This window comes from Pseudophryne corroboree, chromosome 4 (genome assembly GCF_028390025.1).
Source record: "Pseudophryne corroboree isolate aPseCor3 chromosome 4, aPseCor3.hap2, whole genome shotgun sequence".
NCBI classification, from domain to species: domain Eukaryota; kingdom Metazoa; phylum Chordata; class Amphibia; order Anura; family Myobatrachidae; genus Pseudophryne; species Pseudophryne corroboree.
This window is the reverse complement of record NC_086447.1, coordinates 696,964,220-696,977,661: the sequence shown is the minus strand read 5'-3', so window position 1 is coordinate 696,977,661 and position 13,442 is coordinate 696,964,220. Positions and strand designations below refer to the sequence as shown.

At 45.1% G+C, this 13,442-nt stretch overlaps 1 protein-coding gene across 3 annotated transcripts in view; it reads right to left on the bottom strand.

The window, feature by feature from the left end:
* Window positions 1-13,442, bottom strand: part of UTRN (utrophin) — a 1,167,552-nt gene that overhangs the window by 1,001,012 nt on the left and 153,098 nt on the right. For all 3 annotated transcript variants that reach the window (XM_063917938.1, XM_063917937.1, XM_063917939.1), the window contains one exon: window positions 5,052-5,144. In XM_063917938.1, coding sequence (XP_063774008.1) covers window positions 5,052-5,144 — 93 coding nt within the window. The remainder of the gene's footprint in view (window positions 1-5,051; window positions 5,145-13,442) is intronic.

The window sequence follows — 13,442 nt, the reverse complement described above, 5'->3', positions numbered from 1 at the left end:
ACACAGCTTGAAGGTCATTTTAGCCAATATCTTTAATAACTTTGTACATTAAACAAAGTGTGTGTACATTCACACAATTAATGTATGTTTCATATACACCTTATACACACAGCCTGAAGGTAATTTAATACAATATTTTTAATACCTTTGTGTATTAAACAAAGTTTGTGTACATTGAGCCATCAGAAAACAAAGGTTTCACTATCTTACTCTCACTCAAAAAATTCTGTATTTCGGAATATTCCGTATTTCGGAATATTTGGATATGGAATACTTAACCTGTACTAATCTATCCCAGTATACCCTAGGACGTTAGAGAAACTACAGTAGTTTGATATTCGCAGCCTTTGCAGAATGGAATCTGCCATGCCCATTCTCCAAGTGGGAAACACTTTGGGCGGGATGTACTATAAGACATCGCCGCCCCTCGCCAACTACCGCAGCGATACTAATCGCATATGTACTAACATATGCGATTAGTATCGCAATGCGGTATAGGAGGCCCCCCGCGATGATGTCTGTGGTGGTCTGCGGGGGTCGGCGGGGGTCAGCGGAGGTCTCCGTCACCTCCCAGACCCGGGAGGTGACGTGCGCAGGGAGTCCCTGGGCTCCTCCTCCTCCCCCCTGCAGCCGGAAGGAGACAAGGCTGTGCTGCGGGAGAGAAGGAGGAGGGGGGCCGCACCATCAGCCTCTCAGGTACGCCGGGGGGAAGGGGGGGTCGTCGTGAGCGGCGCGGGGCGGCGGCGGGATGCGGCGGGATCCGGCGCCGGCGGTAAGAGTCCCATAGGCTTCTATAGGGTATCGCCATAAAAAGATGGCGATACCCTATGGGGCGAAAACGCGGCGGTCGGGGGTTAGTACATATGAAAATGCGGTAAAACGGGGGTTTTACCGCATTTTCCCTTTAGTAAATCCCGCTCTGTATGTGATAGCGCAAAGTTAAATCAAATGCTCTGCTCTCACTGCCTAAAAGAATTTTAGGCCCCTAGTATTATTTATTACCAGTTATTTCTACAGCGCACACATATTCTGCAGTACTTTACAGATAATACAGATAATATTTGGCCATTCACATCAGTCCCTGCCCCAGTGTATTTTACAATCTATGTACACACACTAGGGACGGCTCTTGTCAGGAGCCAAATAACCTTCCATTATATTTTTCAATTGTGGGAGGAAACCCACGCAAGCACAGGAAGAATATACAAACTCCACACAGGGCCGTGGTGTGAATCGGACCCATGACCGCAGTGCTGTGAGGCAGTAATGTCAACCATTACTTTAAAGATATACAGACATACTTGTATATGTGTGTGGTGGACACAGTAAAAATAGCACATCAGAATCCAGCTTACTTTGCTCACCGTTATGTCATATATGAAACGAAGGGATTGTGAGACTGTGTACATAACATGTGTCACTTGTGTGTGCCAGGGACGTGCAGTCAGGAGAGGCAGCACCTCACCTGTCATACTCCAATGAAAATAGCACATTTTTCCACGGATCAATGTTATAATGTATACAGATCAGTGTACAAATCTGCTAGTGTCACTGGAGTATGAAGGTGCTGCACTCTACTGCACATAGGGCCTAATTCAGACCTGTTCGCTCACTAGGTTTTTTTTGCAGTCCTGCGTTCGCATAGTTGCCGCCCATAGGGGAGTGTATTTTCACTTTGCAAGTGTGCGAACGCATGTGTAGCAGAGCTGCACAGATTTTGTGCATTCTCTGAGTAGCCCAGGACTTACTCAGCAGCTTGCGAACACTTCAGCCTCTCCGGAACCGGAATTGACGTCAGGAACCCTCCCTGCAAACGCATGGACACGCCTGCGTTTTTCCAACCACTCCCACAGATCGGTCAGTTACCACCCACAAACAGCTTCTACCTGTCAATCTCCTTGCGAACGCCCATGCGAATGGACTCTTCACACAAACCCATCGCTGAGCGGCGATCCGCTTTATACCTGTGCAACGTGCCTGCGCATTGCGGTGCATACGCATGCCCAGTTCTGACCTGATTGCCCTCTGCACGAAAATGCAGCCTAGTGATCAGGTCTGAATCAGGCCCTTAGACAGAAGAGGCAGTGAGAGCTTTCCCTCCTTCTGGCAACAGAAACTGCATGTAGCTGGGGCAGGCCTGGGGGCCACACCTAAGGCAGTAACACTGCAGTGAAAAAAGTACCAGGTTGAGGCAGCTGTGACATGCATGCCTTGCCATGGGCTCAAGGCACACCCCCTGTGATGCAGCTGTAGTAGCTATCTCCCTCTGGTACTAGTAACCATTCATAGTTTCAACCGGCTCAGTCTGGATGGGCGTCCTGAAGTGGCCAAGGTATGTTCATCCCATCCCAGCACCCTCGACCCCCCTCCTCCAAATAAGTTCTCTCTCACACAGGTCTCTCTCACCTCACAGCTACAGCTTCCCCTCCCCTGATTCACGGCCGACCCACCTCCCTCTTACCTCTCTCACACAGGACTCTCCCCTCACAGCTCCAGCCCCCCACCATTTTGCCATTTTGCAGCACCCCTTCCCCCACATCAGTACTTCTCTCCTCTCACACACAGGTCTCTCCTTTCCCCTTTCGCTGCATCCCTGAACCCCCCCCCCCCCATTTCCTTTCACAGCTCTCAACTTACCTCTCCCCCGATTTGTGTCTAGATTAGGGAGTACTGCTTGGTTAAATTGCTGGGTGCCACCCCAGCCATTGACCTCACCGAATGTCACCGGTGTGTGCCAAAACCCTCCTCTGCAGTGAACGCCCCTGATGGCCAAGCAGATGGAGCATGGCTAACATACAGGAACTGTTGAAAAGCACAGAAACAGGCAACAAAACCAAGAGGGTCTGTTCATCATAGGTAGAAGTGCTTAAAAGTAGATAGGGTTTCCCCATTTAAAAAATCCCAAAGCCTGCAAAACTATTGGTACCTGTAATGGCATTATGTGGTTAACAGCAACTTTAATTGAGGTGAACCACAAGCTTGATCTGTATTAACCTCAATTAAGCTTGCAGTTATTACTTTGTCCAAGTTTGTAGAATGTGCAAGTTTAGCGCTTAACTTGTCCATTTTACAGACTCAGACCCTATTACATCTCGCCCTATGTTTCTGTTTGCTGCTGCCTGCCATAATGTCCACTGTAACATTTTATTGGTAAATTGCAGTGGTAGAAGTTTCTTTCTATCACTGCATAATAATAAATAGACCCCAAAACACTGTGTTTAATGCACATTTAAAGGAATAAATGTAAAAGCCAATACAGTAAAGGTGCTCGTACATTGGGGGTAATTCCAAGTTGATCGCAGCAGGAATTTTGTTAGCAGTTGGGCAAAACCATGGAGGTCATTCCGAGTTGGTCGCTCGGTAAAAATCTTTGCATCGCAGCGATTTTCCGCTTAATGCGCATGCGCAATGTCCGCACTGCGACTGCGCCAAGTAAATTTGCTATGCAGTTAGGATTTTTACTCACGGCTTTTTCATCGTTCTGGCGATCGTAATGTGATTGACAGGAAATGGGTGTTACTGGGCGGAAACAGGCCGTTTTATGGGCGTGTGGGAAAAAACGCTACCGTTTCCGGAAAAAACGCAGGAGTGGGCGGAGAAACGGAGGAGTGTCTGGGCGAACGCTGGGTGTGTTTGTGACGTCAAACCAGGAACGACAAGCAGTGAAATGATCGCAGATGCCGAGTAAGTCTGAAGTTACTCAGAAACTGCTACAAGGTGTGTAATCGCAATATTGCGAATACATCGTTCGCAATTTTAAGATGCTAAGATTCACTCCCAGTAGGCGGCGGCTTAGCATGAGCAAATCTGCTAAAATCCGCTTGCGAGCGAACAACTCGGAATGACCCCCCATGTGCACTGCAGGGGAGGCAGATATAACATGTGCAGAAAGAGTTAGATTTGGGAGGGTTATTTTATTTCTGTGCAGGGTAAATACTGGCTGCTTTATTTTTACACTGCAAATTAGATTGCAGATTGAACACACCACACCCAAATCTAACTCTCTCTGCACATGTTATATCTGCCTCCCCTGCAGTGCACATGGTTTTGCCCAACTGCTAACAAAATCCCTGCTGCGATCAACTTGGAATTACCCCCATTATGTCATTGTTTTGTGATCCTTTCATTTTGGTGCAGGAAGAAAAATTTTATAAGTCTGCAGTTATGATTTTCTCACATATATTCTGGGTTTTATAAAGAGCAGAGAACAATTATTCCATCAACTGCAGACACAGAATAGTAACTTATGGGAAGTGCTTACATGCAGTTTTACTAGACTCAGTATGCTGTACTGTAGTGTAAACATCTTTTCATTCTGATGACCATCACTACAGCAGTCTGTCATGTGAATTAGCCATTGAGAATGCAATAATACACGTTCTGAGAAATCTGTTGCTGCAACTGTATAGCTATAACAATGAGCAGTCATGTTCTTACAAGAATTTACTATGTAAGCAATACTGCACTTTGTATTTTATCTAACATTCATTATGCCCTTCTTGTTGATGGAACATAAAACTTCCCTCTAGACATAATAAGTGCTTTACTGTCATGTAGAAAATTGTAGGGAATTACATCATGTTGATTATAAAACATCTTACCACTGTGTCTTTTATCATTTGCATATCAAATGCACAATTACAGGATACATTATATTGCAGTAATGTATGCCATATCAAAGCAAATCAAAATTGTGAAACATTTCCTGAGTAGATACACTTAAAGGGGATGTCTAACTTCTAAATTCCCTTCCTCCCAGCAGACCCCCCCATTTCCATGCTGGATTCAGACATGAGGTTCTCCGCAGGGTCCAGAAGTCTTGGAGCTGCGAGTAAAAACTAAAATGGTTTGCGCTGTTATGTACATTAAAGGGGATATCTGACTGGTTAGCCATGGCACCTGTAAAGCCAAACTGCAATTGTCTATATTAATTGAGCGACTCAATGGGTACAGCAATGCTAATCCAAAGCAGAGTGTTAAGACAAACATACAAATAGCTGAAGTGGAATGAAGACATAAATGAATGCTTATAGGCTCAATTTTGTACTGACCAAAGAAGTTCCAGTGAGACCTTCTAGCAAATCCAGCAGTTTTCTTCCATCTTTAAGATCTATGAACAGGTCTTTCACTGGTGGTTTTTCACACTGCGGGACAAGGAAAAGAAGCTGTTCACATGACATGTAAAGGGTATTCCTTCATATAAAACACAATAGATGAGTCTAAACAGCAATCTGTGGCGGGATTCGGTCAATTTACCTACAATCAAAATCCCGAAGGTCAAAATACAAACACCCATTGACCGACGGTCAAAATCCCGACACGGTCAAAATCCCGAGATTTAAAATACCAACAAGGTCATAATACCGACATTTAAAATGTCGACAGGTCAAAAAGTCGACATGAGTTTTTAATGATTTTTTCATTGAAACAAATTTGTTCATACTTTACCATACCAGTGGACCTAGAATATAATACTCAGTGTGCAGAGAGCAGCGAGGCACAGTGCTCGAAGCGCGAGCCATGCGAGGGGATGCGGTACACTTATATGGTGTCCATGTTGACATACACACCAAAAAACAATGAAAAACTCTTATCAAATTTTTGACATGTAGACATTTTAAATGTTGGTATTTTGACCTTGTCTGTATTTTAAATGTTAGTATTTTGACCTAGTCAGGATTTTGACAGTCGACTGTTGTCGGGATTTTGACCGTCAGGATTTTGACTGTAGGTATTTCATACTGATCCCTCTGTGTCAGTACATAACTCCCAGCATACATTCAGGTTGACATAGTAATGTCTGTAAACTACATGTTTTACAATGGTTAACAGGAAGCCATACTGCTATTTACTCTCATACAACATACCAAATTCAGAGGGGGAAAAGTCTGGCAATGTAGAACATTCCTCTGAGGTTTAATATGAAATATGTTTCCTTGCTTCCCACCAGTTATTTTTTCTTAACATCAAAAGTTTATCAAAATGATTCCATGTTTCCATGAATACAGATTACTATTTAAAGACTATGCAACCACTTATGATCCCAATTCCAGAAAGATTTCACTGTCCCAGGGAGCAGGAGCAAAATACAGTGCTTTTTAGTTATATATTACTTTAAGCCTATATATTCCGCTACTTTCCAAGGGATATTTTATGTGCAGCTCAGAACAATGGAAATAAATGACATCTGTTTTTTATTATTTCTGTTTTAGTGACAGTGTTTAGATGCAGCTAATGGATAATAATTACTATAAATGATACGTGAGAAGTATTTTTTGGAAAGTGTTTTATATTACTTTCAGTCATCTTGTTGTGACTGGTATCCGTTTGGATGGGCGACCATGTTATGGTCGACAGTCATTAGGTTGACATTGACATGGTCGACATGGACACATGGTCGACACATGAAAGGTTGACACATGAAAAGGCAGAGGTTTACACATGAAAAGGTCGATATGTGTTTTTTTTTTATTCTTTTGGGGAACTTTTCCATACTTTACGATCCACATGGACTACAATTGGGAACGGTAATCTGCCTTGCCCGAAGCATGGCGAGTGAAGCAGTGCACTAATTGGGGTTCCCCGTCACTTTACGCAGAAAACTACACCAAAAAAAGTAAAAAAAACTAATGTCGACCTTTTCATGCGGCAACCATTCTCATGTGTCGACCATTTGTCCATGTCGACCATGCCAGTGTCGACCTAATGACTGTCGACCATCACATGGTCGACCATTCATACCGGAACCGTTGTGACTTAGGCATCATACCTGAAAAAGTTAAATTGTTCTGACTTGCCTTACTATATTTCAGCATGCTGCCTTATTTTTTGCAAATAACTACATATATCTATACTTGTTTCATGACTATGATTATTACATTATTATTATCATTATTAGGGCACCTGGTTTTAAGCAGGGAGGACTTATACCGTTTGACCTGGGGCAAACACAAGCTATGGCCTGGGCTTTGAACAATCACTTCCCATGGAGAAAAAAAGAGGGCATAGAAAAACGATTTTGAGTTGTGATTGGTCTTATTGGTGATCCAGCCTCTTCATCGAGAAGTAGTAAGGCAAATTGGTTTGCAGAGTCCAGGGAAAAAAGACTGGATGGCGCTACATCCAGGGCTATGGCTAGAGGGAGAAACATGTTTTCAATGAGTGTCAGTTATGGATGGATATCAGAAGCCCATCATCGTATGGTGGCTGTTTTTCTGCCATTGAAACTTTCGATGCGATGGTAACTAACTATCTCATAAAAAAAATATATATATGAAACTGCCATTCAATGGCTCCTGCCACTGGAAAATTGCCATGGAATGAAAACATTACCATCACAAGTAAAAACATTGATGGTGTTAAACATAAAACATCGATGTTCATCCCTAGTGGCAGTGTAGCTTTAATAACCAACATACAATGCAAAGAGCATATTACCAAACAATAAACCTGCAGAAAAATGTCTACCGATTTCTGTACAATATAGAGAACTTTCTCGTAACATCTAGTCAAAAGGCAATGCATGCTATCAGTATTTGCTGCATTACTTAGCCACCCCTGTTCTAAAGACCTGTCTGGAGGCCTTACAATCAAAGCCTCCCAAATTGCTGGTAATTTGGAGAACCATGAGTTCAATATACAGTATTCAATAACAAATAAAATTAGCCTGTCTTATACCACATTTCACAACATTCCCCTCTTTTTACATTGTTTTGCAGCGCTCTTCATAGTGATTGTAAGGAGTTCCCTGACATGTCTGTCTTCAGGGCCGCCATCAAGGGGGGACAGACGGGACTGGCGGTGGTATATTGAATCCAGTGATACGCGCTTGGCAGCTCCTGATAGGATGCCGGTCCGTGAGCTTCGATTGGCTCACGGCCATCAGCAAATGTAAAATACTACAGCCATCTCTGTCCCTCCATGGTTGTCTGCCGGTGATCCCGATCAACACTGCCTCCATCCAGGCTCCCTCTCAATGCAAGGACCTCTGTGATTTCTGCCTCCTGCCTGCAGATCTCCAACTAGGGCAAACAGCAACCACAGACTGGTAAGCTGTAGGAGTGGAGTGGAAAGTGAGGCTGCAGCTGCCTGGCTATGGAGCAGTGTGTGTGTGTGTGTGTGTGTGTGTGTGTGTGTGTGTGTGTGTGTGTGTGTGTGTGTGTGTGTGTGTGTGTGTGTCTATGGGGCAGTTTGTGTGTGTGGCTATAGGGCAGTGTGTGGGTGGTGTTGGAAAAGGCTGCCTATTTGGTCAGTCCTCGGCCCCACAATTTCTGATGGCCGCACTATGTTACTATATTACTCCTTTCTGGTTTCCAGAACCCTTTGGCAAACATGCATATATATAATAAATCTATAGACATAACTATATACATATGCTCTTTGCTCTGGCTTAACATTTCATTTCAGCCATAAATAAAAGAACGTTTTGCTTTGGAAAAACAATATCATGTACCATAATGTACACATCATACAGCGCAGACAGGGACAATATTGTGCATCTATGCCAAAATAGCATTTAATACCATGAAATATTGTTTGTCAAAAGAGTCATGGAAGAGTAACTGTTGACGCATCTACACATAAGTATTCCTCAGATTACAGATAGTATTCTTGCTATTAATAATAAGAATTTACTTACCGATAATTCTATTTCTCGGAGTCCGTAGTGGATGCTGGGGTTCCTGAAAGGACCATGGGGAATAGCGGCTCCGCAGGAGACAGGGCACAAAAAGTAAAGCTTTAGGATCAGGTGGTGTGCACTGGCTCCTCCCCCTATGACCCTCCTCCAAGCCTCAGTTAGGATACTGTGCCCGGACGAGCGTACACAATAAGGAAGGATTTATGAATCCCGGGTAAGACTCATACCAGCCACACCAATCACACTGTACAACCTGTGATCTGAACCCAGTTAACAGTATGATAACAGCGGAGCCTCTGAAAAGATGGCTCACAACAAATAATAACCCGATTTTTGTAACTATGTACAAGTAATGCAGATAATCCGCACTTGGGATGGGCGCCCAGCATCCACTACGGACTCCGAGAAATAGAATTATCGGTAAGTAAATTCTTATTTTCTCTATCGTCCTAGTGGATGCTTGGGTTCCTGAAAGGACCATGGGGATTATACCAAAGCTCCCAAACGGGCGGGAGAGTGCGGATGACTCTGCAGCACCGAATGAGAGAACTCCAGGTCCTCCTTAGCCAGGGTATCAAATTTGTAGGATTTTACAAACGTGTTTGCCCCTGACTAAATAGCCGCTCGGCAAAGTTGTAAAGCCGAGACCCCTCGGGCAGCCGCCCAAGATGAGCCCACCTTCCTTGTGGAATGGGCATTTACATATTTTGGCTGTGGCAGGCCTGCCACAGAATGTGCAAGCTGAATTGTATTACACATCCAACTAGCAAAAGTCTGCTTAGAAGCAAGAGCACCCAGTTTGTTGGGTGCATACAGGATAACAGCAAGTCAGTTTTCCTGACTCCAGCCGTCCTGGAACCTATATTTTCAGGGCCCTGACCACATCTAGCAACTTGGAGTCCTCCAAGTCCCTAGTAGGCGCAAGACACCACAATAAGCTGGTTCAGGTGAAACACTGACACCACCTTAGGGAGAGAACTGGGGACGAGTCCGCAGCTCTGCCCTGTCCGAATGGACAAACAGATATGGGCTTTTTTGAGAAAAAAACCACCAATTTGACACTCGCCTGGTCCAGGCCAGGTCCAAGAGCATGTTCACTTTTCATGTGAGATGCTTCAAATCCACAGATTTGACTGGTTTTAAACCAATGTGTTTTGAGGAATCCCAGAACTACGTTGAGATCCCACAGTGCCACTGGAGGCACAAAAGGGGGTTGTATATGCAATACTCCCTTGACAAACTTCTGGACTTCAGGAACTGAAACCAATTCTTTCTGGAAGAAAAATCGACAGGGCCGAAATTTGAACCTTAATGGACCCCAATTTGAGGCCCATAGACACTCCTGTTTGCAGGAAATGCAGGAATCGACCGAGTTGAAATTTCTTCGTGGGGCCTTCCTGGCCTCACACCACGCAACATATTTTCGCCACATGTGGTGATAATGTTGTGCGGTCACCTCCTTTCTGGCTTTGACCAGGGTAGGAATGACCTCTTCCTGAATGCCTTTTCCCTTAGGATCCGGCGTTCCACCGCCATGCCGTCAAACGCAGCTGCGGTAAGTCTTGGAACAGACATGGTACTTGCTGAAACAAGTCCCTTCTTAGCGGCAGAGGCCATAAGTCCTCTGTGAGCATCTCTTGAAGTTCCGGGTACCAAGTCCTTCTTGGCCAATCCGGAGCCATGAGTATAGTTCTTACTCCTCTACGTCTTATAATTCTCAGTACCTTAGGTATGAAAAGCAGAGGATGGAACACATACACCGACTGGTACACCCACGGTGTTACCAGAACGTCCACAGCTATTGCCTGAGGGTCTCTTAACCTGGCGCAATACCTGTCCCGTTTTTTGTTCAGACGGGACGCCATCATGTCCACCTTTGGTAATTCCCAATGGTTTACAATCATGTGGAAAACTTCCCCATGAAGTTCCCACTCTGCCGGGTGGAGGTCGTGCCTACTGAGGAAGTCTGCTTCCCAGTTTCCATTCCCGGAATGAAACACTGCTGACAGTGCTATCACATGATTTTCCGCCCAGCGAAAAGTCCTTGCAGTTTTTGCCACTGCCCTCCTGCTTCTTGTGCCGCCCTGTCTATTTACGTGGGCGACTGCCGTGATGTTTTATCCCACTGGATCAATACCGGCTGACCTTGAAGCAGAGGTCTTGCTAAGCTTAGAGCATTATAAATTTACCCTTAGCTATATTTATGTGGAGAAAAGTCTCCAGACTTGATCACACTCCCTGGAAATTTTTTCCTTGTGTGACTGCTCCCCAGCCTCTCGGGCTGGCCTCCGTGGTCACCAACATCCAAAACTGAATGCCGAATCTGCGGCCCTCTAGAAGATGAGCACTCTGTAACCACCACAGGGGAGACACCCTTGTCCTTGGATATAGGGTTATCCGCTGATGCATCTGAAGATGCGATCCGGACCATTTGTCCAGCAGATCCCACTGAAAAGTTCTTGCATGAAATCTGCCGACTGGAATTGCTTCGAAGGAAGTCACCATTTTTTTACCATGGCCCTTGTGCAATGATGCACTGATTTTAGGAGGTTCCTGACTAGCTCGGATAACTCCCTGGCTTTCTCTTCCGGGAGAAACACCTTTTTCTGGACTGTGTCCAGAATCATCCCTAAGCACAGGAGACTTGTTGTCGGGATCAGCTGCGATTTTGGAATATTTAGAATCCACCCCTGCTGTTGTAACAGTATCCGAGATAGTGCTACTCCGACCTCCAACTGTTCCCTGGACTTTGCCCTTATCAGGAGATCGTCCAAGTAAGGGATAATTAAGACGCCTTTTCTTCGAAGAAGAACCATCATTTCGGCCATTACCTTGGTAAAGACCCGGGGTGCCGTGGACAATCCAAACGGCAGCGTCTGAAACTGATAGTGACAGTTCTGTACCACGAACATGAGGTACCCTTAGTGATAAGGGCAAATTTGGGACATGGAGGTAAGCATCCCTGATGTCTCGGGACACCATATAGTCCTCTTCTTCCCGGTTCGTTATCACTGCTCTGAGTGACTCCATCTTGATTTGAACCTTTGTAAGTGTTCAAATTTTTTTAGATTTAGAATAGGTCTCACCTAGCCTTCTGGCTTCAGTACCACAATATAGTGTGGAATAATACCCCTTTTCTTGTTGTAGGAGGGGTAATTTAATTATCACCTGCTGGGAATACAGCTCGTGAATTGTTTCCCATACTGCCTCCTTGTCGGAGGGAGACCTTGGTAAAGCAGACTTCAGGAGCCTGCGCAGGGGAAACGTCTCGACATTCCAATCTGTACCCCTGGGATACTACTTGTAGGATCCAGGGGTCCTGTACGGTCTCAGCGTCATGCTGAGATCTTGTCAGAAGCGGTGGAACGCTTCTGTTCCTGGGAATGGGCTGCCTGCTGCAGTCTTCTTCCCTTTCCTCTATCCCTGGGCAGATATGACTCTTATAGGGACGAAAGGACTGAAGCTGAAAAGACGGTGTCTTTTTCTGCAGAGATGTGACTTAGGGTAAAAACGGTGGATTTTCCAGCAGTTGCCGTGGCCACCAGGTCCGATGGACCGACCCCAAATAACTCCTCTTCCTTTATACGGCAATACACCTTTGTGCCGTTTGGAATCTGCATCACCTGACCACTGTCGTGTCCATAAACATCTTCTGGCAGATATGGACATCGCACTTACTCTTGATGCCAGAGTGCAAATATCCCTCTGTGCATCTCGCATATATAGAAATGCATCCTTTAAATGCTCTATATTCAATAAAATACTGTCCCTGTCAAGGGTATCAATATTTTTAGTCAGGGAATCCGACCAAGCCACCCCAGCTCTGCACATCCAGGCTGAGGCGATCGCTGGTCGCAGTATAACACCAGTATGTGTGTATATACTTTTTATGATATTTTCCAGCCTCCTGTCAGCTGGCTCCTTGAGGACGGCCCTATCTATAGACGGTACCGCCACTTGTTCTGATAAGCGTGTGAGCGCCTTATCCACCCTAAGGGGTGTTTCCCAACGCGCCCTAACTTCTGGCGGGAAAGGGTATACCGCCCATATTTTCTATCGGGGGGAACCCACGCATCATCACACACTTCATTTAATTTATCTGATTCAGGAAAAACTACGGTAGTTTTTTCACATCCCACATAATACCCTCTTTTGTGGTACTTGTAGTATCAGAAATATGTAACACCTCCTTCATTGCCCTTAACGTGTGGCCCTAATAAGGAATACGTTTGTTTATTCACCGTCGACACTGGATTCAGTGTCCCTGTCTGTGTCTGTGTCGACCGACTAAAGTAAACGGGCGTTTTAAAACCCCTGACGGTGTTTTTGAGACGTCTGGACCGGTACTAATTGTTTGTCGGCCGTCTCATGTCGTCAACCGACCTTGGCGCGTGTTGACATTATCACGTAATTCCCTAAATAAGCCATCCATTCCGGTGTCGACTCCCTAGAGAGTGACATCACCATTACAGGCAATTGCTCCGCCTCCTCACCAACATCGTCCTCATACATGTCGACACACACGTACCGACACACAGCACACACACAGGGAATGCTCTGATAGAGGACAGGACCTACTAGCCCTTTGGAGAGACAGAGGGAGAGTTTGCCAGCACACACCAAAAACGCTATAATTATATAGGGACAACCTTATATAAGTGTTTTCCCTTATAGCATCTTTTTTATATATTTCTAACGCCAAATTAGTGCCCCCCCTCTCTGTTTTAACCCTGTTTCTGCAGTGCAGTGCAGGGGAGAGCCTGGGAGCCTTCCCTCCAGCCTTTCTGTGAGGGAAAATGGCGCT